A 27,033-nucleotide genomic window follows, 5' to 3' on the forward strand; every position below is an offset into this window, starting at 1 on the left:
TTGAAGAACTTATTTTGATGCTAGCTTACATTTTCAAAACCTCAAACAGCCTCAACTAACAGAACGCGAAGAAGTGCTCTACATACCACAGCTTGGTGTACTCGGTGTCCATCATAGCAGGACATTCTGTTAGTATTTTTGTAATGCCAACAGCACAGATTTTCTTTTCAACTTGCCCAGAAACTTTCTGGATTTCAGGAATTATAATTTTATCCAAAACCATTCCAAACATCCTATTGTGACATCAAAAAGAAAAAGTATTACGAAGCCTTATCAGTCATATGGTGAAAAAGAAAACCAGAAACAAGATGAATCCCTAGGGAAAAGGGAAAACCAGGTCATTTAAGATGCTGCCCTGTGGCAGTGGATGCCTAGTAGAAATTTGAGCATAGAAACTTTCCACAAAGGGAAAGGAATAGAGCCATGACTCTGCTGTTTGTAACTTGCTTAGGAGATTAATATCTTGAACTATTAACGAGGATCTATGGGCACCAAATCAGAAAGAAACATTGCAAGACAACCACACTAGAAGCAGCATTTTGTCAGTCAAATTAGCGACATACAGTTTGCAATTTTATCTGAGAACTCTTCCCTACTGTAACAGATAAAAATTACACAGCAGACTTGAATTAAAAAGATACTCATACTAACTTTGGCTGTATGCCATCAAATATCTCCTGCAGAGCCAATGCCCCGTATTTTATGCAGTATAAGTTAATGAAGACTAGGAAACCTGTAACAAGAGAAAAGTCAAATTAAAACTCAAAAGCAAAGAACCAGCTTTAGAGTAAGCAGCAAAATACACTCAAGTTTTTCAAGAGGACAGAAAGGGCAGTCTTTAGAAATGTTTGGTTTCACTGAAGTACATTAACTTGCTACCTTGAAACCTGTTTAAAAATTATTGATCTCTTCACATACTGCAAGACAACTAAGTCAAGATTCAGTCTTTTTTCCCCTTAGAGCCATTATAAAGCATTAGGAAAGCCATTTACAATTTTGACCAAAAGAACTCAACACTTTCAGCCAGAAACATAATGCAATGCAATTTTTCAGATCAGTTGTGAATCGCTTCGCTTGGCTTTTGTACCAGAGCGCAGATGCAATGCATTAATAGCACCACTTAAATTCTGTTTGTGGAAGACCATTAAAAGCAATCCTATCATTCTCACTGCTATCAGGTGGCATTAAGTAATAGACATTGTGTAATTTGTGTAGTGATAGTATCATTACATTAATCAGTATGACAATAGTTTTCTTGTTAGAGCTGGAATAACCAGTATATGTATTTCAATCACTCATCCCAGCTTTGCTAGCTTAATATAAAACCTTATCATAACTTAAGCAATATTAAGGTAGGATGACACGAATGGATAAAGTACTTAACAGTAATAGCACACAACTATACATGACAAAAGAAGTCTGGTCAATACGACTATACGACTGTGTTATGTGAGAATCTGCTGGTATTAGTGGAAGATTAAAATGGGAACTATCAGAAAATTGATGATACCACAGAGTAAGAAAGTAAGAGGAAACCAGAAGTCTTTTCCCATATTTTAGTTCCTTTCCTTCAGTTTTCATAAAATAAGCGTCACCTGCTGTGGCAACTGCCCTATATGCCACCCTTGATTATACAAGTAAGCTGAACCAAGTCACTGATGTTAGGAGTCACTAGTATCCCTCCATCTACATAGTCACAGGACACAACAGGATACTTCTTGAGTACTGCATGTTCTAAACTGCTGAAGCTTTTCATATAGCAAGGAACTTACTTTTAATAAATTTTGTTGTTTTGGAATTTTGAAGTCTTTGGAATAGTAGAATGAAGATCTGCTTCCTGTACTGGTCAACTGATTCACTGGAAATTTAAAAGAATAGTTATTCAATTCATACTAGGATTTAACTAATGTCACTTCACAGAAAACATGCATACAATTGAACAAATCCGTTTTACTGATGAGTCATTTTTCAGCTGTTAAACACTAACCATGAATTGTACAAACACACCATACATTAAACTCTGCAGAAATTAGTTTTCAATGTAATTTCAACTCATACTTACGGAGGCATGTGCTCTATGATACTGTTTAGGAGATAGAATCCTTGATGGTCATTAGCTTTAGAAGCAATCAACTTCTGGAACACACCTAACAATCCAGGCTGTAAACAAAGCAAATATAAAACTATGCAACAGTTCTTCATATGTGATCTATCAGAAAGTTGGCCTTTGCCATCTAAGACATACACCAAGGCAAAAGCTTTCATAACCTAAACCAGGACTTTGTTTCTGCAGTTAAGGACACGAGAGACAGGTTTCTACCAGGACCAAGTGATGCTGCTTTCAGCATTAAGATTAACTTTGAACAAATGAACACCAAAGCCAGTTTGAGTACACACGTCTGCTTCATCAGTGGCATGGTCTAATCAAGTCTGACTATAGCAGATCATGCAGCAGAAATAACAGAAGTATGCAGAATAAATCTCCCACTGAATTCACTAATCCCCAGATCTCCCAACATTCTGGCTCCTCTTCACTCACTCAAGACTGTCCTGAACAGAACTTCTGCGAGCTTTCCTGATACACAGCCCAACATGAGGCAAATGAGATGGGAAACTGTGGAAACCTACCTGCTTGTAAAAACTACGTGCAGGAATATTACATCTTACTTGGCAAAAGCACCATAGTCCAGAATTTACCTCATCCACATAACGAAAAAGCATCCAAAAAAGCCTGCATGCATAGTGGGTTTTTTTTATTTCCATGCAAGCACCATTCATTTAAAGTACAAGCACAAATTCTGCACAAATCCAGCTAGTCACTAAAGGAAATAGTTCCTCATAATTTTAAATCTTAAATCAACATGTGACTAAATCAGTCCAACTTACAATTTTGTCAGCAGCAGCACTCGCTATTGTATTGGCACCCCGCTCTAAATAAGCCTGCAGGAGTCGGACCAAAGGAGGAATGTTTCCTGTCCTTTCCCATAATACTGGCTGAAGTAGATGAGGAAATAATGCCATATAGGATGTTGGGATTTCATTTTTATGCATTTCTAGAAGTAGGGACATCACTTGAAACACATATGGAATGAACTCTGGAAAAGAAATTATGACATTTACAAATTCAGCAAATAAGGTCACTGTCAATTCCTGGGAACCACAGATCTATTGACCGAAATGACAGTTTTATGATATTAACACACAGATTTCAACAAATAAAACCCTGGGGGAATGTATCACTTCCCAATTATAAACATTCCCCAAATTTGCAAGCATTGTATATATACGATTTCTATTTCCTCTATTTGCTAATGTTTCAGCAGAACATGGAAAACAAACTACTAGAAATAAGGCAATATAATTAAGAATAACAAAAAGTTTGGGAGCAGTGATTGTTAAGTATTTTTAAAGTAGTCTGCTTTAAGAAGTTAATACAGTTGATACACCCTATGGAACAACCCAGATGCTTCCTAGAAGTGGCTGTGAACATGCTGTGTTCTCACTTGAATTTCCTGTGTTACAGAAAATCTGAGGTAAATCATAGCAATCAATTATAGCAGAGAGAGAGCACAAGCACTTACTGATTTTAATTTACCTTGCACATCATTCTGTAGAATCTCAGTGAAAACCATAAACAAAGCCTCTTCAAAGCTTCCAACTGCATCAGGGTTTGCTTTGCATGTTATCCTTATCGACAAGCATATTGACTCAAACATGTAATGGTTAAAGTGAGGTTTGCTTGGATTCTAAAAACAAGTCATAAAAAGAAATCAACCCAAACTTGCAGCCAAGTCATTTATTTCACAAAATACATTTTTCACTTCAACTGAGTTAGCAATTACGAATAAGGATACTTATGACTTATTAATATGCTAATGACATTAACTGCATAAAAGCAAACAAAAACCTTTACAGCATAAAGGAAGGGTGTGTTTTATAAATATTTTAAAGATACCAAGTGTTTGTCAGAAGCTCAACATAAACTGGCAAGCACATAAAGTATCACAACACAAAACCTGAAAAGTTATTTCTCAGTCCTGTGTCTCGTCAAACCTTTGTTGAACACTTCTTACATGCTGCAGTGAGGTTTAATACGTACACAGAAGGGTTCTCGATAGTTGATATTCTAAAGCATTCCCTAACATCAACATTGAAGATTATGAGTCCAGTCTGAACAAAACTCTAAACTAAGAATTTTACCCACCAAAAGTAGGAGGGCAATTTATTTAATTTAATGCCACATTTCAGTGCCTAAATTTAGTATTCAGCTCAGAAGCTTCATGGACAAAGGAAAAAGGAGCTGTGAGAATGACAGATCATTGTAATGGTGACCTCTGCACAAGCAAACATTCATGCTAGATTTCATATGAAAAGGATTTCATATGCTGTTTCCAAATTTCAGATGAGCAAGGGAAGAATGATTTGAAAGTATGTCCCAGAAGAAAGACAGTACTTCACTGGAAGGCTGCTTTAACTCATTTTAGCCAGAAAATACTGAACAGTATTCTAAGAGAACACAAACAACAAGGTATACATAAGTCTTTAGAAAGACTGCTCTAAAAGTTAAAAAGTGAACATTTTGCTCAGCCTGTTTCTTTACCTTACTGACAGCCAGCAGTTTCTGTGTAAGCTGTGTGATGACAGAAGGGATGTATGGAATTATTGTTTCTTGTAGCAGAGAAAAACTCCTCATGATGGCTGCAAATAAATCGACAGTATTACCTTCTGGAAGACAAACATACACTTCTGCCATCCATCATATGCCTAAATCCTTTCCCTTTTACTATTAAACTGAATCCCAAGGAATTAGGTACAATACAAAAGAGCACTTGCTGCAAGAACAATCAATCTGTAACCATGACAAAGGATAAAGCAAAACCTCATTATCCCCATTCTACAGACAGAGCATAGAAGATTAACCGACTTTGCACAGACCATCATTTATCTTGGGCAAGTATCAAATCTTGGCATACTATTAGCCATAACTCACTTGGATCTCCTACTGACGCTGCTCAGGTAGCTGTACTGACTACAGAGAATACCATTTGAGAAACAATTTGCCACAACACTGTTATGTTTAGTGTTTCACCTTGGTACCATAAATTCAGTCAGAGACAACTTAATACAGGCTGGTAAATAATGGTAGGCTGCGCAAAACTCTTCAGCATGTTTGGATAAATTAGGTTTTTCAAAGAAAAATCTCAGCAGCATGTAACTATAAGCCTTGACCTCAAGTTAACAAAAGTTACTCTTATATTGCAGACCACAAAGCATTTACCTTTCATAATGTATTCATTTTCAGATGAGCCAGGAAGTGTCAGCGCTTTAAAAAGGTTTGTTAATAGCACTTCCACAAATGGTGCCATTTCTGCAGCTGTAATGCTGTTAAGTAAAGCACAGCTCTTTAATGATGAAAGATATCCACAAACTTCAAGCATTTTACAATACTGTAATACTAAGAAATAAAAGATCCCCTATAGATATTTCTCTGTTCTTATGGACAAAACCTGTGTAGCAGTGAACTTATTTCTACTTGAAAACTTACAGGGTAGTATTATTTGTCCCCCTCATGGTAAACAGTCTTTCAAGAGCATGGGCTGCGTAAGTATGGACCACAATACTTTCTGCTTGAAGGTGATTGATTAAGAGAGGAATAGATATTAACAGTTGTTCTTTAGGTACCTACAAAAATATAGCAACAAATTATACATGTGTTACATAAAACTACAGATGGTTCAACACTAGAGCATAACCACACTGAGCTCATCAGCTGCAAACTGAAAGCTTGGCAAAGGAAGAAATCTTAGGAGGCTCCTCCAGTTGCTAAATTGCACCTTGACAACCAAGAGGTACCTATTTCTGTCATTGCCTGCATACTTCCCCCGAACATTAATGTTACATTTGTTCAATAGTAAATGCATATACTGCAAATGTGTATTTCTTTTTCCATTTTACTGTAACAGGCAATTAAAAAAAATACCAAGCTTAAAAGAAACCCAACCAACTACAGATATTTCACAGGAGATGAATAAAGGTAATCTACCATGTAAAATTACATTTTCATTACTGCATCTCACAAATCAGAAAAGCACAAAGTTGCTGTGCTCTGTTTAACAACCACTGCAATGATACGAGCAATCAAGTATATTTAGACTAACATTCACTTGGAAAAGCCTGAGTGTCACAGAACTGAGCACGCTAAGATAAGATGTTCAGTGCTCTCACAGCATATGGAGAGCATACAGACTACATGTTAACTGGATATTTATAACAATATCATTCACTTTCAAAACTAAAAATGCAGCTTGAAGTGTTATATATGACTGTGAAACACCTGTTGAGTTAACATATGGCCAAGTAAGATAAATTAGGCTTGGCAAGTATAAAGTAACAAAACTACAGTATGTTTTTTCCATAAGAGTAAAGGAGAAACTTACTTGGTTTCTAAAAATCATGATATATTTGATACCATCTGCTTTTAGCACAGGGAATTCATTCACTGCAATAGAAAAATACAAGAATTGTGTTGACACTTTTCATATATATGTGCCTACTGAACATATATATAGAGATGACATTAAGGCATGATTTTACTTTTTAAAAAGTAATACACACAGTGTTGTCCTACATTGCTTGGTTTCAGCATTTCTGTATGGGCACTGTTTGACAAAGTATCAGCTTTAGGTACAAATCATGCCCTAGTACCATTAAGTGTAAGGTCCAACACTTTCACATGACATTTCCCCTTTGGCTCCCATTTTAGCCTCCAATTACATATTCCAAGACAACCCACTACATTCCAAATATAAGATAATTGCTGAGGCATAAATCATGTGGCTTAAATCTAGACATCCCTAAGCTCGTAAATATGGGCTGATATTCAGGGGTTTGTATGGCACAGAAGTTTGCCATAGTCTCAAATACAGAAATCAAATCACTCTGATTCAATTACTTCAAACATGTAGCTAATAGCAACCATGTGCGTGCATGCTCTGATCTTGAAGATAGCATGTGGCAATCCACCTTTGTTTGAAAGCTCATTCACTGCTGGCCAAACAAATTTGAATTGCTTCTGTGTGCCAGGTGACACAGCCTTCTGTCTCAGATTATGCTGAGATAGGAGTTCTTGAGCTTCAAGAAACAATGGTCACTGTCAAGACTGTAGCTGTATCATAAAAAATGTCATACCAAAATTAACACAGACTTACCACTTGCAGACTTTAAGTCAGGTTGAATGTGATTCACAAAGAATTCTGTCAGATTTACAAGTTCGTTGGCTTGTGTTATTCCATGCTAAAAAAGCAAAAAACAAACCAGCTCTGGTTTTAGATGTTGATATCCAGCTAGTTTTATTAAAAGCACATAAAAAGGAATAGGAAAAGTAATCTGAAGTGTGCATGCATGTGATGAGCTTGTTCAAACTGTGTTTATGACAGAGAGCCACCCAATTTCTTTTTCTTAATGTTTTTAGTGTCTAGGTTTCAGCTGTAGCGCTACTGAGGTTCAAAGTTATCAACTCTGAGTTGAACAGCAGCATATAGCATAGTAATAATCAACCACAATTTTAGGCAGAAAATATCAGCATCTCATTAACTTGACCCTTCTTTTTATGATAGGCCTTTTAACAAGGGAAAGTTTAGGAGTCCGACTCCAATTCTGAATTACAGCCGCAAAATAATGACTACTTAAGTTTTCTCTTACAGAAAATGCAACTGATTTTTAAAACAGGGTTTTCAGATGCATATTTTATCAATCAAGTGTTCTAAGTGATGTTATCCCATCTTTGCCACTGAACAGCACAGAAATGAAAGATGTACAAGTTAGCAGTTTACTAACTGCTGGAAGACCCTGGTTCCCAGTACACAGTACTATTACTAGCAACTGCTGTGCAGTGGTTCGTAACTGGAGTTTCAGGAAAAGACCAATAACCTTCAGCAAAACTGTGCAGCGATGCCATGCGACATGTTTTACTAGGTTTGTCTCAAAGCTGTCTTGTAAAGCCACGGAGATCTGAACTGTAATAACATTTAAAAACTTTATTTTATTTGGTATTATTTGATGACATGCTGTGGAGCCAGGCTGGTTCAGCCTGGAGAAGAGAAGGCTCCAGGGGAGACCTTAGAGCAGCTTCCAGTGCTTAAAGGGGCTGATAAGAAACCTGGAGAAGGCCTTTTAACAAGGACTTGTAGGGACAGGAAAAGAGGGCATGGCTTTAACCTGACAGAGGGGAGATTTAGATTAGATATCAGGAAGTTCTTCCCTGTGAGGGTGCTGAGGTGCTAGCACAGGGTGCCCAGAGTAGCTGTGGCTGCCCCATCCCTGGCAGTGTTCAAGGCCAAGCTGCAGAGCGCTTGGAGCAAGCTGCTCTAGTGGAAGGTGTCCCTGCCCATGGCAGGGGGTTTGAGCTGGATGAGTTTTAAGGTCCCTTCCCACCCAAACCATTCCATGGTTCTATGATTAACTGTTGTATTAAGATCTGTCCTGAGACATTTGATACAATGATACTATTTCCAAATGTAGTTCAGGTCAGGTGTGGCTTTTCAATGTATCAAGCCAATTAGTTACTCTCTCCAAACAAGTAATGAGATCAGTTTCCAACCATCATTATAATTCACATGCCATTTCCAAATCATAAACACTCAAATAACAGGAAACTTAATGACAAGAACTGTAAGTCACTTTCCTTCTAGTCTGCTTAACACTTCTGATTATCTCCTGTAAAGCTAAATTTGGCCTTCCATGGCTTACAAACTGGCTCAGTACTGTTTAAAAGTTCAGAGGTTCTAGACCCAAGCTAATTGTGTAGCACTGTATAGCTGCTTCATACACGCTAGTAAGACCCACCAAATGGTCGTTGACTTTGCCCAATCTATCTGAAGATCAGACACCAACAAATTAACAACTGTAACAGGATTATATAATGGGCAACTTTCAGTCTCATCAAAATTAAACTACTAGAAACACAGTTACTGCCATTCTGAAGCAGCATAAAACGAATCACAGTCCTCATGCACACTGTAGTGTTTGAATGAATATGGATTAAAATGAATAGAATGTGCAAGTACCTTCTGTGTTTGAGCTTTGGATGCCAAAGACGTAACAAGGTAAATAGCTGCATCTTTGTGCTTCCAGTTGACAGATGGATTCTTTGCATATTCTTGCAGCATAGAATTAACATAGCCAGAAAAAATCCCTGTCACAGGTCCTTCAAAAAATCTGCACAAGCCTCTGACCAGGTCACAAGCTGCTCTGCGCCTGGTGTCAATATCTGCATGAGAACCAAACATTCTTTGGCTACAAGAAAGCATACAGCTTTTCATAGTAATGAACATAACACACAATATACAGATTCTCAAACTACAGCCACACCTTATGTTAATTATTGCACTCCTCCACACTGATACATAACAACACATTTTTAAGTCTTTTACTAAAAAGACTGTTACTATCATAACAGGGACTATTTGTACAACAAAGAGAGGAATGAACACCCACCAATACTGCCTGTGTGCTCACAGGTTTTACTGCCCTCTAAAGAATGTTTCCGCAGGCATGCAGGGCCAGGCTTTTAATCTTGACAATTATGCACCACAATGTACTTGGTCTGGTTGGGATGGAGTTAAATTTTCTTCATAGCAGCCCATGTGGTGCTGTGTTTTGTACTAGTGACTAAAACTGTTGGTAACACCCCAGTGTTTTGCTTGTTGCTACAGAGTGCTCGCACAGTGTCAAGGCTTTCTCTGTTTCCCTGCTCTGCCTTCCCAGCAAGTAGGCTGGGGGAGGGCAAGGAGTCGGAAGGGGACACAACCTGGACAGCTGATCTAAACTGACCAAAGGCTTATTCCAAGCCATGTAACACCATGCTCAGCAATAAAAACTGAGCAGGGATTTTTGGGGCCGCAGCCATTGCTTAGGGGCAAGGTGGGCATCAGTCTACTTGTAGGAGGCAGCAAGTCATTGACTTCCTCACCCCCCTTGTCTTTTCTTCCTCTTTCTTTTACTCAAACTGTCTTAATTTCTATCCAGGAGTCTTCTCACTTCTACTATTCCCATTCTCTCCCTCATCCCACTGCTGAACCAGTGCAGTTTTGAAAAGAAAAGAAAAAAAAAGAAAAAAGGGGAGGAGAGGATCTGTGAAAATGCCTTAAAAAAAAAAAAAAAGAAAAAGAAAAGAAAAAAAAAGTCAGATGGCCTTTACTACAGTGTACTAACAGAAGGGAGAGAAGGAAAATAAAGCAAGTCAATTTAAGTGCAACAGAGGACATTTCTAAATTTATCTCTGAAGAACACAAATATTTCTTGCCTCTATTCTCCTAAGAGCAGAAGTAGCTGACAAACAAAAGCTTCACAAATACCTAAAATGTAGCTAATCCTGCATGCCTATATCTATTCATCTTAATAGATTTAAGAATCTATTTCTAAGATTATTACTGTAAAAGTGTTGCTCAGCAAACCGTGAGCAGCACAGAACAGCATATCCAGAACTGTCACACAGACCGAGATCTGGTTCGTTTGTGCTCTGACCTGGCTGAAGCCCAGGCAGCTACAATCAGAAAATCAAGTAGCTCTCTTAGCACAGCAGTGTGCTTTCAGGGCGGTTACTGTATTGGTTTGAACACAGTGCCTGTGTACAAGGGCTGGCTGCTGTCCAGCTAGCTTGATCACAGATTTGCATGCAACACCAGTCAGAATTTCAGTTAAACATGAGAGACTACTAAATACAGACACAGTCTCTCCATGTTATTTAAAACTCTATGCATAGGAACTAAATACACAACTGTGGCTACTATTCCGTGTTGACTTACAGGCTATATTTGCTGAAATGAGAACGTGTGCAGTGCAGGAGACATACCAATCCAATTAAGGAAAAAACCCCATAGGAACATTTTTAAAATGAGAAGACACTGTGATGGGAAATCGTGACAGCAGACTCGATCAAAACCTGGATAAAATCTCTTGGAGGAGGTGGGGGGAACCTTCCCAATTTAAAAATTGTTTCAACTCTTCAGAGCTACATTTAAAGACCAAGTATTCTTAGTATAAATCTGTGGATTACCAGATCCTTCCAAATCCCTTCTTATATATTCTTCAGAATTATCTTCAAATGCTTCTTCATCAGCAGCTGAAAATACAAAATGCAGAGATTTAAATACCGAAGTCTCTAGTGTTTTTTTATGATAAAAAGGTGTATTACCATCAACTTGCTATTTCTTCCAAGTACTTTCCTATAGCACTAATACAAATTAATCATAAGTATCCCGAGTAGCCTGTTTAGCTTGCTGCTGCCTCACAAATCGGTCTTTCATACTCCTGAGCTGACTCATTCCAGGTTTAAAAATTGGGAAAAGCACAGATAAACAGAGGCAAGCCATATTCAACACTAAGTGTATTTAAAGAAGATTCCTGGCTCAAAGACTTAAGAAAGAGGGAAGTTTCTATCACTGCAATATATTTTCACTGCATTTTATATATTAGGATCAATGTGACCCCCTCCAAACGTGGATAAATAGATGTTACAATTTAGTAGGCTTAATATCCACACCTATTTATACTCCTTGATACAAATGTTAAGCATGAAAAGTTATTAGTGGTACACAACCTACATTTCCTATACTAGCATCTCAAACTGAAAAGTAAGAGAAAAAAATTACTAGATATATTCACACAATTCTACTTAGGACAGCAATAAGTTACAGAAACTTAGTTTTGAATCTCGTACTAAAGTACATAAGAGATAATCCTTGGTTCTTAGTCCAGCAAAGCAACATATCATAATTACAGTTAGATATTATTGTGTCTTTGAAAACTTAAGACTCAAACAGTTACCTCTAAATTCCATATTGGGAACAATAACTTTTTCACAGATGCTTGTCAATGTATTCTGGTCTTCAAACAAATGCTTATAATGGGGTCTCTCACAAACAGAGGCCAGAAACTGGATTGCATTACTAACCAGCTAGAACAACACAAACAGAACATACAGTTTTAGCATGTCTGACCAACTTATAATTCACTATTAGACTTAACAAAATCAGTTTAAAACAACTTACCAAATCATACTTCACTTCCTGGCCCGTTGTGACTAACAGATTCCAGATTGCTGTCACAAAACGTGGCAGGTAGGGCTGGAATTCTTCATCGTATTTTTGGGCATATAGCGCAGCATTATCACAAATTTGTGATTTCAAGAGCTCCAGTAATCCAGCTTCCTCTTCATCCTCACATAAAACAAAACTAACAACTTAAAACATCCAAACTTCAACACTACATAAAAGTATAGACATCTCTGAAGGAAGTATTTATGCTATTATTTTAGCTTGTTCTAAATAGGTGAAAGAAATCCCTCTCATGTCTCTTCAATTAGAGTATTTTGCTGAAGTATACTGGAACTGCACTGCAAGTTATAAATCATACCTACATTTCTAATTAAAGTACTATGCACTTTAAATCATTTAGACCTGATACAGTTTGACATGAAATTAATTTACAAATCTAATAGGGAAAAAAGACAACACAAGGCACTGAGAACAATATGCTTAGAAGACATTGTATCTTGCTACTTCAAAAGGCAGTAGTTGTAAAAGTAGTCCCATTCCCCATACCAGCACAAATGGTCATGGAACCACAAAGGAAAGTGAACTGGGAAACTGAGCTGGAATTAAAGCAAACAAAACCCCAACCAACCAACCACCACCCCAGTTCTGTCTCCATCCAGTCCCCACTTTTCAGTTTTAATGCCTATCACTTCCTGACTCAGTTCAACACACAGCTGCATAAATGTCTGTGCTGGGAAATAGCCCACAGACACAAGAGAAAAGAGCAACAAAGCTTCTCCCAGCAGCAGCGTTAGACTGAAACAACTGTGGAACTCAGAACACACTCAACATGCCTCCTTATGTAAAGAAATTTACAGATTTGATTTGTCTCCACCACGTGGCAAACTATTGTACTGCATCTCAAAGACATTTAAAATGGAGAAAGCTTGCACAAAATTCAGTTGAACTTTGATGACTTGGTATCATCTTTCACACGTAAAATTACTATTTCTCATAACTAGACAAAATGCTAAACTGAAGTACTTAACGATGTCATGCCTTCTATGTTCAACTGTTTCAAGTTAAAAGTACCCTGGTTTTCTAAAACATAGTGCATCGAAACACCTGAAAGATACAGAAAACCTGAGCACTCTGACTCTAAAGACCAAGTTACTTCAGCAGAAGTCCCTTAAAGAATCTACTCATTGATGAGTATCTGTAATTTGCTTTCCATGCACAGCTGGGTATACCTGTAACTGAGATACCGCTTCAAGAACTGGACCTCAAATTTAGACAATGCAACTCCTCTTAAACCCCATCTCCTTATCCTCATTCTATTCCTTTGTTTACCCAGTAAAGGAAACATTGCATTGTTCAGAGTTAGATTAAGTTCTCCCTCTGCACTACACAGATGCAAACCAGGAGGTTTATGCAGTACTTACATCAGTCTGCAAAAGTTTATTATCTAAAGTTAAGAGACTGTGAAAATTTGTCATCCACGTTTCCATGTTATCTTCAAAAAACTCGGGAAGATCCTGTGAAGGAAAAGCATAAATCTAGATTTTAATTTCAGCTTGCATTGCTTAGATAACACACCTAGTAAGTAGTATGTATCCACCTTATAATCTAATGAGAAACCACAAAGTGTGGAAAACAGTCAGCAAAAAAAACACTTCTCCCTCCTCCTCCCAAATGAAATCCCTCCAGATAGAGGCTTTCGAATGGTTTTTCCAAATAAACTAGTTGCTCACACCCTATACAGCCTACAGCTTTGTAAAGAAAGGTTATTGCTTCTTACTCTCAGAACAAGAAAGCACAAGCCTCCCGTTTAATTCCAGCTTGCTCTTTTGCTCAATATGGAAAAAAAGCCCAAGCAATCAAGGCACTTCACAGACTCCTGTTCATGTTGAGACACTAAAAGTATATGTCACCTCAAAGTAGCTTTTTAGCATTTTTTATATAGTGCATTTATTTAATAATGTTAGACATTAACATCCAGTTTCAAAACAAAAAACCCACACTCCTACCAGAATTACTCACTGTTACAGTGCTACAGAGCTACTAGCTTTTAACTGACTTTCATCTACATGCCTGAGTTCATGTCAGTAAAGACGTATGTATTAAGAAGGACAGTGAGTACAAACTCAGGCACTTGACTTCTTTCACAGCTCATACTCTGGGAACTACCTGCACAACACCTCCTTGCTACACCACCAGCTTAGACTCCTTGAACTTTTTAGATAGGGCCAAACTAATGTGTTAACTAACCCCATCCTTACTGTGCCTTTACTCCAGCATTGATGCAGACTGTCAACTATTATTTTTGTGATAAAGCATGGCCTTAAGAGCTGCCTCAAATTGATTCTATAAATAAGAGCATAACAGCTCCACGAGATCAAAGTAGAACTATTAGAAGAACAAGGAGATTCACCTGAAAATTTAAACTGTAGAACAGCTTCGCAATTAGAATGAGGGAAGAAAAGAGAACCTTCAAAGCACTAGCATCATTTGCATGTGTGCTGCAAAGTTCAATAGTTGCCTGGAAAAAGACATATGATTCAGTCATGTAATACACACAAACCACATTGGCAAGTACACTGAAAAGTCATGTAACTTCATTCCTTTTTTAAACCAGAAAACAGAGTTCCTTTTCCTCCCCTTTAGTTCGAACCCCATTAAAGTTTCAAAGCAATTATTCCTGAGTTTTCATTTTACAGCATTCACAATGAGCATTACAAAACTTTAAACCTGTTTTAGAAATGACTCAACAAGAAATACCTTAAAGAGATTTGTCAAGGGCAAAGCAAAGCCATCGAGGACAAGTTTGATCTCTGTCCATAATTCATTTGACTTAAATTCATGGCGGTACCTGAGAAGTGGAAGAGAAAATAGAATACAATCTTCACATTCATTACTATTTTAACTTGCATACAATTCAAGTGCTGGACCTTAAAACAAATACTGTCAAGTAAACAAGAACTAAACAACATAGCTCAAGGCCATGCAAGGTGTAAATTAAATAAGCATTTAAAGTCTTACTAAAAATAACAGTAAGTACAAGTAGAGACCACAAGTGTAGACTTTGTAAATCTACAAGATTAAGCCTAACGGTAAAAATTTAGAGTTGAACAGCAATTTTACAATCCATATACTAACTCCCTTATTTCCAATACCTTTTAAATAAAGAGTGAGCAGTGCGCAAGACCCCATTGATGACATAGAAATCTCCACTTTGAAAGCGATTCACCATTTCTGTCAGCAAGTCTGGCCATTTCTGAGGAAAGTCTTCCCGACCAATAATACTAATAGCATCACTTAACTGGAAAGGAAACAACCATTACATGATATAAATAGTGAGTTCCTCACAGTTACATAAGATGTTGCAAATATCTGGGAAAATACTTGTTATTGTTGTCAGATTCAAAAATCATTGGGTTAAATACCTACTACTTTTCATCACAAATAAATGTCACATTATGTTTAGCTGCCTAATACTAGAATGTAGCTATAATATTTTAACTACCTTTTAAAAAATAAAATTAAAGCAGTTAGGAGTAGCTATAACAATACACTCCAAGTTATGTGGACCAGGATGACCGTGTTGGTAAGAGAACTGAGCTCTGCTAATAACCAGAGCCTCTAGACATGCTTAAAATACTCCAAAAGCCTCATGAACACAACCAGGAATTGACATATTACCTGTTTTTGAATTTGTTCTGGGCTGCTAAGCATCAAGGGCACTATGTTGGCTTTAATGGCTATCCTGTCTGATTCACATATTTTGTTCGGTTCATCCTCAACCTGAAATTAAACCAGTAATTAAGTCAGTACACTCCAGGAAACAAGTGACTATCAGCATTTCAGAAACCAACTGCTTATACTGACTTATGTAACTATGAGATTGTTAAAGAAACTAATAAGACCTGTTTAAAATATTGCCTATAGTGAATCTGTAACAGTAGCACCCAAAAAAAGTTGGAAGGAATTAAATCCTTCTGTAAAACTTTGAACTAGTTCTTTCTCCTTCTCTAATAGAAACTTCTCAAATCAGCAATTCAGCAGTAGCAAGGGTGGGTGCATTTGCCAATAATACACATGTTTAACCAACAGTCTCCTCTTCCACCACAAAATCACACCTCTATCCTCACTTCTGCTGACATTGAAGATCTGTTTTGTGCTAGCTGCCTCAAGCCACACTTTCTAGAAACTGTACATGAAGATGCAAGTTACACAATCAAAATCATAACACTGACTTTAAGAGTTATCCAATCAAAGTATCAATCAGGCAGTAGTGCCAAGCAGTAGTAATTACAGTCTCTACTAGAGACATAAAATACGGAGGCTTGTCACCAACCAGTGACAGCCATGATAGTCACACTACTTGTGATGACAGCACTGAAGTTTAGAAACCTAGTAATTATCCAGCAATTAAAATAGGTCAGCACCTACAGAGAGCAATTCAATGACCTTTAGATGCCATTACCCTCCTTCTCATGTCCCTTTTATCATGTTCCTGCAAACTTAAAAAATAACATAGCAATTTCAAAATTTCCAGTTATGCTTTGGCTCTTAACATCAGTCAAATGCGATGTTCCTCAGGGCTCATTGGTGGGGCCAGCTCTGTTTAATATCTTCATCAATGATGTCAATGAGGGAATCAAGTGCATCCTCAGTCAGTTTGCAGGCACCACAAAGCTGGGTAAGAGTGTTTATCTGCTGGAGGGCAGGAAGGCTGTGCAGAGGGATCTGGACAGGCTGGATCCATGGGCCAAGGCCAGTGGTATGAGGCTCAACAAGGTTCAGTGCTGGGTCCTGCACTTGGGTAACAACAATGCCATGGAATGCTCCAGACTTGGGAAGAGTAGATGGAAAGCTGCTCAGCAGAAAAGGACCTGGAGATGCTGGTCAACAGTCAGCTAAATATGACCCACCTTGTGCCCAGGTGGCCAAGAAAGCCAACAGCATCCTGGCCTGTATCAGCAATAGTGTGGCCAGCAGGACTACAAAAGAGACTGTCTCCTTGTAGTCAGCACTGGTGAAGCTACACCTTAGAAACTGTGTTCAGTTTGAGGCCCCTCACTATGAGAAAGACATTAAGGTGCTGGAGCATGTCAAGAGAAGGTGAATGAAGCTGGTGAAGGGTCTAGAGCACAGATCTTATGAGGAGTGACTGAGTGAACTGAGGTTGTTGAGCCTGGAGAAAATGAGGCTGAGGAGACCTTGCTCTCTACACCTACAACGTCCTTTCAGCTAACAAGGTGGGGGTCAGTCTCTTCTCCCAAGTAACAAGTGATAGGACAAGAGGAGATGGCCTCAAGTTGCACCAGGGGAGGTTTAGATTGGATATTAGGAAAAATTTATTTACTAAAAGGATTGTCAATCATTGAACAGGCTGCCCAGGGAAGTGGTGGGGCCCCATCCCTGGAGATATTTTAATGATGTGTACATATGGGACATGATTTAGCAGTGCACTTGTCAGTGGCAGGTTAACAGTGGGACTCAATGATCTTAAAGGTTATATCCAACCTAAATGACTCTATGATTATATAAAGAAGCAGTTATAAAAATAAGTCACACAGAACTTGCTTTTCCTCTTCTATCACACTGCACTAATCAGAAGAATGTACAGAATAACTATACATACATTAAAAACCGCAAAAAGATGATATCTTTAAAACCTAAGGTTTACAAGTTCATATCATATGAAAAGCAGTGGTCAGAGTATGAGGCAAGCTCCAAGCAGGGAGGCAGGGCTCACTGCTATGTATTCTGATACATGGGGACAGAGAAAGTGGAGAGCTCAGCAACAGCAAATCCTACTCTGGAGTTATAGATGAGATTTTTTCAAAGAAATGAGACCTTTTAACAGGACATGAGAGGCAGCACAGAGCTGAGTGTTCTGTACATCCTTCAAAATAAATTTAAACAAAGCAAACTCTTTTCTCTCCCCAGAAATGCCCTGTCCCTCTGGCTCTCCATGCTCTACCAAATTGAAGCCCTTGAATAGAAGAGACCCTTTTACTTTCACTGGGCTTTGTATTAGTCAGGTTCATGGCTGCTGAATTAAACCATGTGATGTAGGTAAGCCAGCCTTACAGCTGTATTTTATATTCATACAGCTGCTCATGAAATAAAAGCTTCAATTTTGGACAAAACAATGTACTTGAAGCCACAGAGCAATCGTAACAGCCCTCTGGATGCGCCTACTGCATAGCATATCCACCTACTCCAAAACAACATGTTACATCAGCAATCCATAAGAAGGAAGCCACTTATAGATTTTTCCATAACAGAACATTATTTCTACTTACAATATACTACAGATAAAGATGCAATCTGGGGGAAATGACTGAGAACACAGCATTACAGAAACCAAGTTCTAGAAATTTCGTGCCAGACTGAACATGCTGATCTTATCAAACATCACCAGTTCTAGAACTGCTACAGCTTCCTAATGTTAATATGAGGGGTAGGGGAGAAATCACATGCAAATCTGTAAGTAGGTACTAGCTAAGATGTAACGATGAAATACCAGTTTCCCCTATAGTAAAGCAACATTATACATTTGCTATTTTCCAGATTCAAACAGTACTTTCAGTGAGACACATTCTGTTTAATCAATTAAAACCTCTCATTGCTGAAGGAGCTGAGCTCGTAAATGCAATACTTTCTACCACAAATTAGATTTCATGAATGTTAAAAGCTGAGTCAAAAACATTTCTGAACTCTTCAAAACAAAGGATTAAAAAAAGGATTAACCAGCAATACTTCTGTCTGATGTCTACAAATACTTCCAAGTGTTAAACTGGCAAGGCCACCAATATAAACTGCTCCACACTATTCTGTGACCCAGAAGCATTAACATGAAAGAGAAACTAGTATCATCACATTCAGCTGCAGGGCTGGCTTGAAATCTTTGTAACACCAGGACAATAGATACAGGCCAAATTGGCCAGCTCCTCTATACAGACACTTCACAATCATTTCAGTTTAAATAATATTACTGTTAGTTAAATGGGCTTTAAATATTCTGTTCTGCAAAATATGCATATAACAGACAAAATTATTTGTTCACCATTTTATCACCCAGCTGTAGCTCTTTTTAATAAAATGGACTCCAATAGTTCAGGTTTTAGTGCCCCACCAGTAAATTACACCTTGTTTTCTCTCTGAATGATTAATTTCTTTCAGAGTACAGACATACGTACGTTCTTCAAGGTTACTGTAGAATACCTTATTATACCTTAAAAGGATTATTAAATCTTAGCACAACTATTCACTAGGATACCTACAATTCTCCAGTTCCTTTTAATATAATTCTTGAATGTTACAGATGCACAAACTTTGATGACATTTTCCTGTGATTTCTCCAGCAGTGTTAAGAGTAACAATGGATAATTCTGGTTTCCTTCAACTGACTCAAGAAACTTTTCCGCTGTAAGAGAATACAGGAAGGTTAGCAAAAGCTGGACTGATTTTTCTAATAAGAGTCCCATGGTTCCTCAAGTGTCCACTTAAAACAATCAACACATGAACACTTCCCAGAGTTTCAGAAGAACAGAAACACAGAGCAAGTCTGACAAAAGGTACTGTACCTTCTTTACTAATTAGCCCTTTATAATGCTTCTGCTATTAACAAAAGCTCTCACTTCAAAGCAGGATGTGGAAATATCGCCTCCCCACCATTTTTAAAGGTCATAACCTGGTAGAAGTAAACCTTGGAAGAGCCGGAAAGAAACCAAACCTTTTTTGGTCAGTCATGAGAATCACTTACCAGGACGCCTTATAGCAGGATCTGGATCTAGTGTTTTCTTTAGATATTCAGTTAAAGTCTGTAAATTGGCATCACTCAGCTCCATTTTGGCAGAACCTAAAACCCACAAGTAGTTTAGTTATAAATACAGATCAGGAAATCTATCCTATTAGATACATATATGTAAAACTAGATTCCACAGAAGGCACACATCAGTTCTTTCTGACCACACCTCATAAATCATGGCCCTATCTTCCCTACCTCACGCAATAAAACAAGTTACCATGCACTAAGCACAAATCAGAACACATTCTATTTCTTCAATGACAAGTAACTGTTATTTTTTAGTTTACTGAAACCAAACTCCTAGAACAGAATCACAAATACAGCAATCACAGGTACAGCCAAAGATGATCTCTTGCCCTTTCAGGACAAGAGTTTGTGTTTGCTTTTGAGAACTACTCTCAGCCCTAAAATCATATTCTTGGTTGAAAAAGCAGAATAGTCCTGCCCTACAGAATCGTAAATATAACACTTCAAAGTACATTGGAGAGTCAAGGCTTGCTTAAAATTAAATACACTTAATGAAACACTTAACAGAAACTTAATTTTTTATAGAGACAAAAGACTGTGCAAAGCCACAGGGTTTGTCCACCCTCTAAAATTACCTGAGAGGAGGGTGGGAGTTAATTTAAACTGCAATACCTATTACAGAGTTACTCTGTGCAATAAGTCTAAATTACTCCTCTCTAGTAAGCCTCCCACACATATTCTCACACTAACCTCAGCGATCTATTTACTTCACAGCTTTAATTGGAATAATTAAACTTACAGTAACACTAAACCAGCAGCAAGTCATGCTTTAATGGGCATGCTCAGGATACCCTCGTCAATCTGTCCACCCTTCTTACCACCAGCAGCACAGTTCACTCTCTACAGAAGTAATGAGGAAACAAAGATTTCCATTTTTAATCTGGAGTTTCTAATTAGCAAAAGAGACTGAAGTTTGCCCATCTCACTTTCAATTTGTTCTATGTTGATTATCAGTGCAATAAATAGTTACTATTTAAGCATGCCTGCAAAGGCAGTGGGCTTTAATGGCAATTTTCATTTGAACTATGCCTTCTGCATCAGTAAAAGAGACAGCAGCAGTACCCTCAAATTAACCGAATATTAAAGGAGCAATCCAGATCCCAACATATTTTGCTAGAAGTCAAAAATCTACCTAAAGAGTCTTGTCTCCCATGTTTCACTCCCTTCACCTTTTGGTGGTTTACTTGTCTGCAGTCCCATTCACCAAGTCACATCAAGCAATAAAACCCTGATAAAATTCAGCACCAATAACAGCTGGCTCACCTGTTTTACAAAACAGCCTCATGCATCACTACTATGACGCTGAAACGAATACTCAAATCTTTCATAGTTAAAACCAAGTAAGTTATCTGCTCCAGGGAAGTCTGTGCAGCTGAGATGCAAACCTATGCAGAAATCCTTTACGGAAACTAATCTTGACTCAAATAGGAAATCAAACTGAAAGAGATGACAGCCCTGAATGGCCTTTTACAAATACCTCACACACAGGTGCAACCCAGGGGGCCCATGTGAGAAACACACACCTGCAGCTGACCCTGAGATCACTCTAAAAGCCAAACGTAAGGATCTGAATCCATCACTCAACCCTTCACACAAAGTGACAAATATTTTCACCTGCTCTCTACTTGCTCTGATTTCCTTCCCTTTCTCTAACTGTTCTCTTATTCGGTCCGTTTTCCACTACAAAAGCCTGGTGGTACTTGCCCGAGTGACACGATGCTTTTCCCTGCGTTGTGACATACAACTCCCAAAAAGGCCACAGGAAATAAGAGTATTTTCAGACCACCCCTCCAGACGAAAACCCATAAAATATGCTTAATGCATTAACTCCTTCAGGCACATTAATGACAGACCACCTATGGAAAAGAAAACCCCCCAAAGACCGGCTGCGCTCCACAGCTTGTGAACAACTCCAGAGAACTCTGTTCTTGCATTCACTCATCACAGCACCCGCCAAGCACCATCTACACGCCTGAGGACATTCGTGGTCCAGATTTAGCGGGGAAGGTTCTCTCTACACCGCACTGAGGATCATTAAGCTCACTTTCTACTTCACTACACAGCAGGGCCCAGGGACCCATCACTCCCTCGCCGCTGCCTCGAAGAGAAGCGAGGCCACTGTGAGGCGGGGCGGCCGTCCGGGACAGAGCGGCGAGAGGAGCCCTCCGGGCCTGGCCTCAGCCCGGCTGCCCAGCCCCAGCTCCCAACGGGGCGGCCCGGCCCATCACCTCCCGCGCCGCCTCAGCCCCGCACACCCCGGCCCCGCGCTCGCCCGGCCTGAAGCCGTCAGGCGCTTTACCCGACGGACGCAGCCGCTCGTCCCGCCCGCCGCCAGACTGCGCCTGCCCCCCGGCGGCGCTTACGCTACCTCATGCGGTGGTGGCGCGCCTGAGGCCCCTGCCCGCCCGCAGCCGGGCCGGGCACAACGCGGGCTGCGGTTCCGCCGGGGGAGCCCCAAGCACCATCGAGCGCCCTCAGACTAACTTGCTCCCCTCCCCCTCCCCGCCGCCCCCAGACTGGCAGCAGCGAGAGCCAATGAGAAGAGCAAACGGCGCAGGGCCAGAGGCCTGGGACCAATCGCGAGCTGAGGGAGGCGGGCCGAACCACCCCAGCATGGTGAGCTGCACCTCTCGCTGCGCCCCGGGCCCAGCGCCCGAGCGCAGCGCGGAGCAGAGCGGAGCGCACCGGAGGCAGGCTGCGGGCCATGCGGACCGCCACGCTGCGAGGCAGCCCCTCCGCCAGCATCGCCGTTCGGCGCGGCTCGGCCTCACCTGGCGACTCCCCCCGGCGCTGGCGGCGGCGGCTCCGAGAGCTCCGGCTGCGCTTCACATTCAAACCGCGGTGAGAGGGCGCGGCGGCGGCACCGTGACCGCATCACGCAGGGCGGCTACACCGCGGGGCCGTCGGACCAATCAGCGGGCTCTCTTTCCGTGACGCGCTCCGCTGTGAGCCAATCCTTGCCGCCCTCCCCGCCACCAATGGCCACACTCTTCCCACAAGGCCCCAGGGCGCCCCTCGAAGCCGCTGGGCCTCCACCGGGACGGGCGTGGGGCTGCGGTTCCGGAGGCGGCGGCGGGGCCGTGCCGGGGTACGAAGAGGTGGCCGCGGCGGAGGGACCGGGCTGGGGCGGGCTATGGGAGGGCAGAAAGGGGGGAGGGCCGAAGGGCGGGGGCTCTTACTCGTTAAGAAAGGGGACATGGCCCCTAGGGCGAGGAGCGGGCAAGAGGAGGGAGGACGGCGGGTGTAAGGCGTACTTAAAAACACCCCAAAACACAACTGAAAACAAGCCCTAAACCACCGGCGATCCCTGCTCCCGGTGGAAGAGCAGGCGGGAGGCTCGCTGCCCTTCTAATAAACAACGTGAAAAAACGAGCAACACTTCTTAAAACTTTATTGATTTACCACTTGATTAAAGCATGGAGTATTATAACAGTATTATACACAGTATTTTCATGTAGAAAACTTTACATAGTTTTTTTTTTCATATTATATAATTTTGTTATTCTCTCAAAAATGTATACATCCATTGGCAAGGAATACTCTCCTTAAATTACTCATATTAAATGCACTTAATACAGAAATCTTCAAAAAAACAAAGGACATAGGGATTTTAAATATGTGAAAACATACATTTTACACAGAAAGAAAGGTGCTGAACAAATGGAATTAACATACTAAAGGGAGCTGCAATTCTGACAGAAAAAGCTTAGTTCTACTTCAGACTGAAAGTTAATATTTTTAATCTTTCTCATTCTTCATAGTAAGACTGAGCTAAAGTTTGGGGGGTGTTTGCCTGTATTAGTGAACATGGGTTTAGATGGTTCTGGTGATCCAAGACAGGGATAAATGGCTGTAACTATTTTCTTGTACTGTAAGACACAACAGAGTCAATATGAACAGGAGTTTTTGAGGTTTCCTCAGCATCCACCCCCTGCCTAACTACGTCCTAGAGGGTTCCAAACAAGATTAATAACAAAGATCATGCAGTCTCCCTACCTATACCACTGCAGGTAAATCAGTTTATGTTTTCACTTGTTGTGTAACACTACTTCAGAAGTGTAAGCAGTTACTTTTTTTACTCCATGTATTGCACTGATGCCTTGGTCTGCACTGGGCTGTGCTGACACAGAACCCTGTTCTCACTCACAGTCCTAGTAAAGCTAATTAAACCATTACAGGCAGATAGAATCTATGTCAGCAGAGTCAGGACAAGATCTGGAGCAGCCATGAGAGTTTTGGCTCAGCGGTTTTAGCTTCATTCAGGTGTCTATGGGTTATGTTGTTTCTGATTGCATAAGGGAAACCAAACAACTGATGTGAATACAACCATCTTGGGTTATCACACTTAACATATCATTCTTATTGCTTTAGCATGTACAATAAATTCCAGACAATTGACAGGATTAAGGCTGTTATAATCCAGTTGCATTCCAGTCCCCTTTCTCCTTTATGCGTTACAGTTTAGGAAGTTTTGATACCACACACCTAATTTCAGCAGTTTATAAATGGTATAAATTCAACAAAAGCTTTAATCAAAGAACATTCTCAGAACTAAGGCTGAAGGCAAGGATTGATTAAACACCCTTAGTCTATATGCGGAGATGGTACATATGTTGCACATTACAGTAAAGAAAGCCCACAATGCAACTAATCTAATTGAAAATTGAGAGACTTGTTTCAAGGTACGAGTTGTAAGGCTTTCAAAACTGTAAGATCCACAAAAAGCATGCAACGTCAGAAGTTTGTGTCTGGATAGGAGATAGGGGTATACAATGAAGCAGTGACACATTCAAAGGCTAACAAAGTTTCAGATATTTTCTTCAGGACTATCTAGGACCAAAAGAAAAGGAATAGCCTATTCTTACAGATTTAAATAGAATTAAAATAAATACTTTGCTTTTACTGTAATGGATGAAGTGACATTACCATGGAATGAACAACTATACTTAAATGCAACACAAAAGGACATTTCAAAAGCAGCAAAGTTAAAAATCAGCATTGCTTTTTTTTTTTTCAGTCTCTTCCTATTGTAAAATATAGCCATATATCCTTTTACTAAATAGTAGTGTATAGATTTAATCTAATGGATGTTTAAAAGTTAAAGAACTACAACCATTTATTTTTCTTTGGTTAAAAAATAAAAATGTGAAAGCCTTATCACTACTATGGACTGCAAATCCATTCCCAAACAATGCTTAGGTAAAACAACCCAGTTTACTGCAGAGCACCATATGAACCCTTTGGAAACAGCTAACAGAATAAAAGGAAGGAAAGAAAAAAATTCTAACAGCTCTGAGAGTGAAATAGCCCCAGACAACCTCAGCTAAGGCCACCCTACCAGGAAACTCAAAAGGCAAAATAATAAGTTAATACCATTCAAGTAGGTTGGTTGGTTTGGTTGGTTTTTAAATACTGTTATATTTTAGGTTTGTACTATGGATAGCACAGCAGTTAATATTTAACACCTTTGCGTGCATTACTTCAGCCAGTACTGCTCCCATCCTATCACTCTTCCAGTCAGAAAAGTCTTAAAACTTGGTAATAAATTATTTCAAACGACAGACCTCAGTCCTGCAGTGTTTCAAGTGTAAACTGGCATTCTGTCATGGCAGCAGTTGTCACAGAAAACGGGTTCACTTCAAAGAAAGAAAGAGAAATCTCTTGGGCAAACAAAGCTGCTTCACAGATGCCATCAAAACACAGAAACATATTTGTAACTCTTACAGTACATGGATGAACTGCTTTAGTTTTGCAAGAGCAGTTTTGTGGGAATTCAGGCTTTTTTAGCTCACAAGAGGAACTAACAGTTGAGAACAAAACTCACTTTACACAAAAAGACAAATCAGAAGCTGCAAATCTGCAGTAGAGGCAGAACCTCATATGTATTAAGGACAGGACTTTCCAAACAGACACAGTTACTACTAAATGTACTCAAGTGTAAAAAAGGTGGGTTTGTTTGTTTTGAACCTTGTTTTTAATATTCCTGTATATGCTCTGTCCATGATCTGGCAATGTATGAAAGTAAAGGGAAAGTCTAAAAGTTGGTTTTGTTAACTCAAGACTAACAAGCTGAACAGGGTATTAAATTGTTCACTATTGTGTGCTCTGGATGCAAAACCTTCCATAAAACCTAAAGTAAGTCTTAGAAGATGAAGCACTGATACTAAAAAAGTTTTACAAGTGACTTTAGCTAAACAGGAGGAAAACCCCTTCCCTAAGTATCTTACAGGCTGTCCACTTCAAACACCATTAACACGCTGCCTTGTCTAGTCATGTACACACAAAGAAAGACCCAGAGTGATCTTAGGTGGTCATCAGCCACTGCAGTATAGTTTATTATTAATACATGTGCTAACATCACAAGGCTACACAACTATATTTGTTGTTTCCAAGGGGCATAATTTCTATTGAGGAATCCAGCTGATTCATCAGATTTAGCTGAGATGTAAGACTGAACAATTGATAAAAGACTAGAAGAGACAGACTTGATCATAAGGATGCCTAGCATTGAAACAAAGACTTTACATCTACTGTATTAACTCTGTAAGCAATAATTTAAATAAAACCGCTGATCGTTTTGTAGGATGGACAGAACAGGATTTTGTTTTTCCTCTTCCCCAAATGCAACTGGTAAGAGTAACTTGCTGCTGTATTGATGCACCACGGTCCCATTTTTCCCCCATCCACTTTAATCCATCTCTGGAACACAGCTTCATGTACAAACTGAAGTAACCAACCCTACACTTAGGGCTACCATGAAGGTAAGTTCATCCCAGTTGTCCGTATCTGCTCCTCTGTTATGCAGATTTTGAACACAACACCTATACGCAGGAAGAACTTCCGCAGCACAGCTCGAAGCTCAGGAATCAGGTCAAACTGCATGATTTCACACAAGTATGGATAATACGTTGAAGCATGTGCCTTAAACTACCAGAGATACAAAAAAATAATGTTACTCTCTATTACTAGAGGGAAGCAGAGATTTTTTTCTATGTACATGGCTATAGCAACTCATTAAAACACAAGTCCTCACCCAATCAAAGGCCCTCCTGGGTGCCCAAAGGGCCAGCAAGCGCACCGTTTTCTGCAGCAGCCTTTGCAGATGCCTACAGGAAACCACCCACTGAGCATGCACTTGGCACAACTTCCCTA

The 27,033-nt window shown here is 39.7% G+C and overlaps 2 protein-coding genes across 2 annotated transcripts in view; both read right to left on the reverse strand.

Moving 5' to 3' along the window:
* The window catches only part of CSE1L (chromosome segregation 1 like), a 30,058-nt gene extending 7,254 nt beyond the window's left edge, over positions 1-22,804 (reverse strand). Inside the window, exons 1-23 of the mRNA XM_057401762.1 lie at positions 22,653-22,804; positions 19,810-19,905; positions 19,328-19,470; positions 15,735-15,836; positions 15,209-15,354; positions 14,814-14,904; positions 14,467-14,574; positions 13,478-13,570; positions 12,051-12,218; positions 11,827-11,956; positions 11,057-11,122; positions 9,066-9,268; positions 7,209-7,293; positions 6,438-6,499; positions 5,546-5,682; positions 5,279-5,382; positions 4,601-4,698; positions 3,596-3,746; positions 2,887-3,095; positions 2,063-2,160; positions 1,773-1,858; positions 652-733; positions 87-233 (exon numbers count right to left, since the gene is read on the reverse strand). Of these exons, the coding sequence (XP_057257745.1) occupies positions 87-233; positions 652-733; positions 1,773-1,858; positions 2,063-2,160; positions 2,887-3,095; positions 3,596-3,746; positions 4,601-4,698; positions 5,279-5,382; positions 5,546-5,682; positions 6,438-6,499; positions 7,209-7,293; positions 9,066-9,268; positions 11,057-11,122; positions 11,827-11,956; positions 12,051-12,218; positions 13,478-13,570; positions 14,467-14,574; positions 14,814-14,904; positions 15,209-15,354; positions 15,735-15,836; positions 19,328-19,470; positions 19,810-19,894 (2,594 nt within the window). The 5' untranslated portion in view covers positions 19,895-19,905; positions 22,653-22,804. The remainder of the gene's footprint in view (positions 1-86; positions 234-651; positions 734-1,772; positions 1,859-2,062; positions 2,161-2,886; positions 3,096-3,595; positions 3,747-4,600; positions 4,699-5,278; positions 5,383-5,545; positions 5,683-6,437; positions 6,500-7,208; positions 7,294-9,065; positions 9,269-11,056; positions 11,123-11,826; positions 11,957-12,050; positions 12,219-13,477; positions 13,571-14,466; positions 14,575-14,813; positions 14,905-15,208; positions 15,355-15,734; positions 15,837-19,327; positions 19,471-19,809; positions 19,906-22,652) is intronic.
* Positions 22,805-23,255: 451 nt separating this feature from the next.
* The window catches only part of ARFGEF2 (ADP ribosylation factor guanine nucleotide exchange factor 2), a 36,185-nt gene continuing 32,407 nt past the window's right edge, over positions 23,256-27,033 (reverse strand). Inside the window, exon 39 of the mRNA XM_057401763.1 lies at positions 23,256-26,808. Coding sequence (XP_057257746.1) covers positions 26,632-26,808 — 177 coding nt within the window. The 3' untranslated portion in view covers positions 23,256-26,631. The remainder of the gene's footprint in view (positions 26,809-27,033) is intronic.

The sequence above is a fragment of the Pezoporus wallicus genome, unplaced genomic scaffold (assembly GCF_028554395.1).
Source record: "Pezoporus wallicus isolate ANWC-B61680 ecotype Strahan unplaced genomic scaffold, APGP_CSIRO_Pwel_v1 contig_9238, whole genome shotgun sequence".
NCBI lineage: Eukaryota > Metazoa > Chordata > Aves > Psittaciformes > Psittacidae > Pezoporus > Pezoporus wallicus.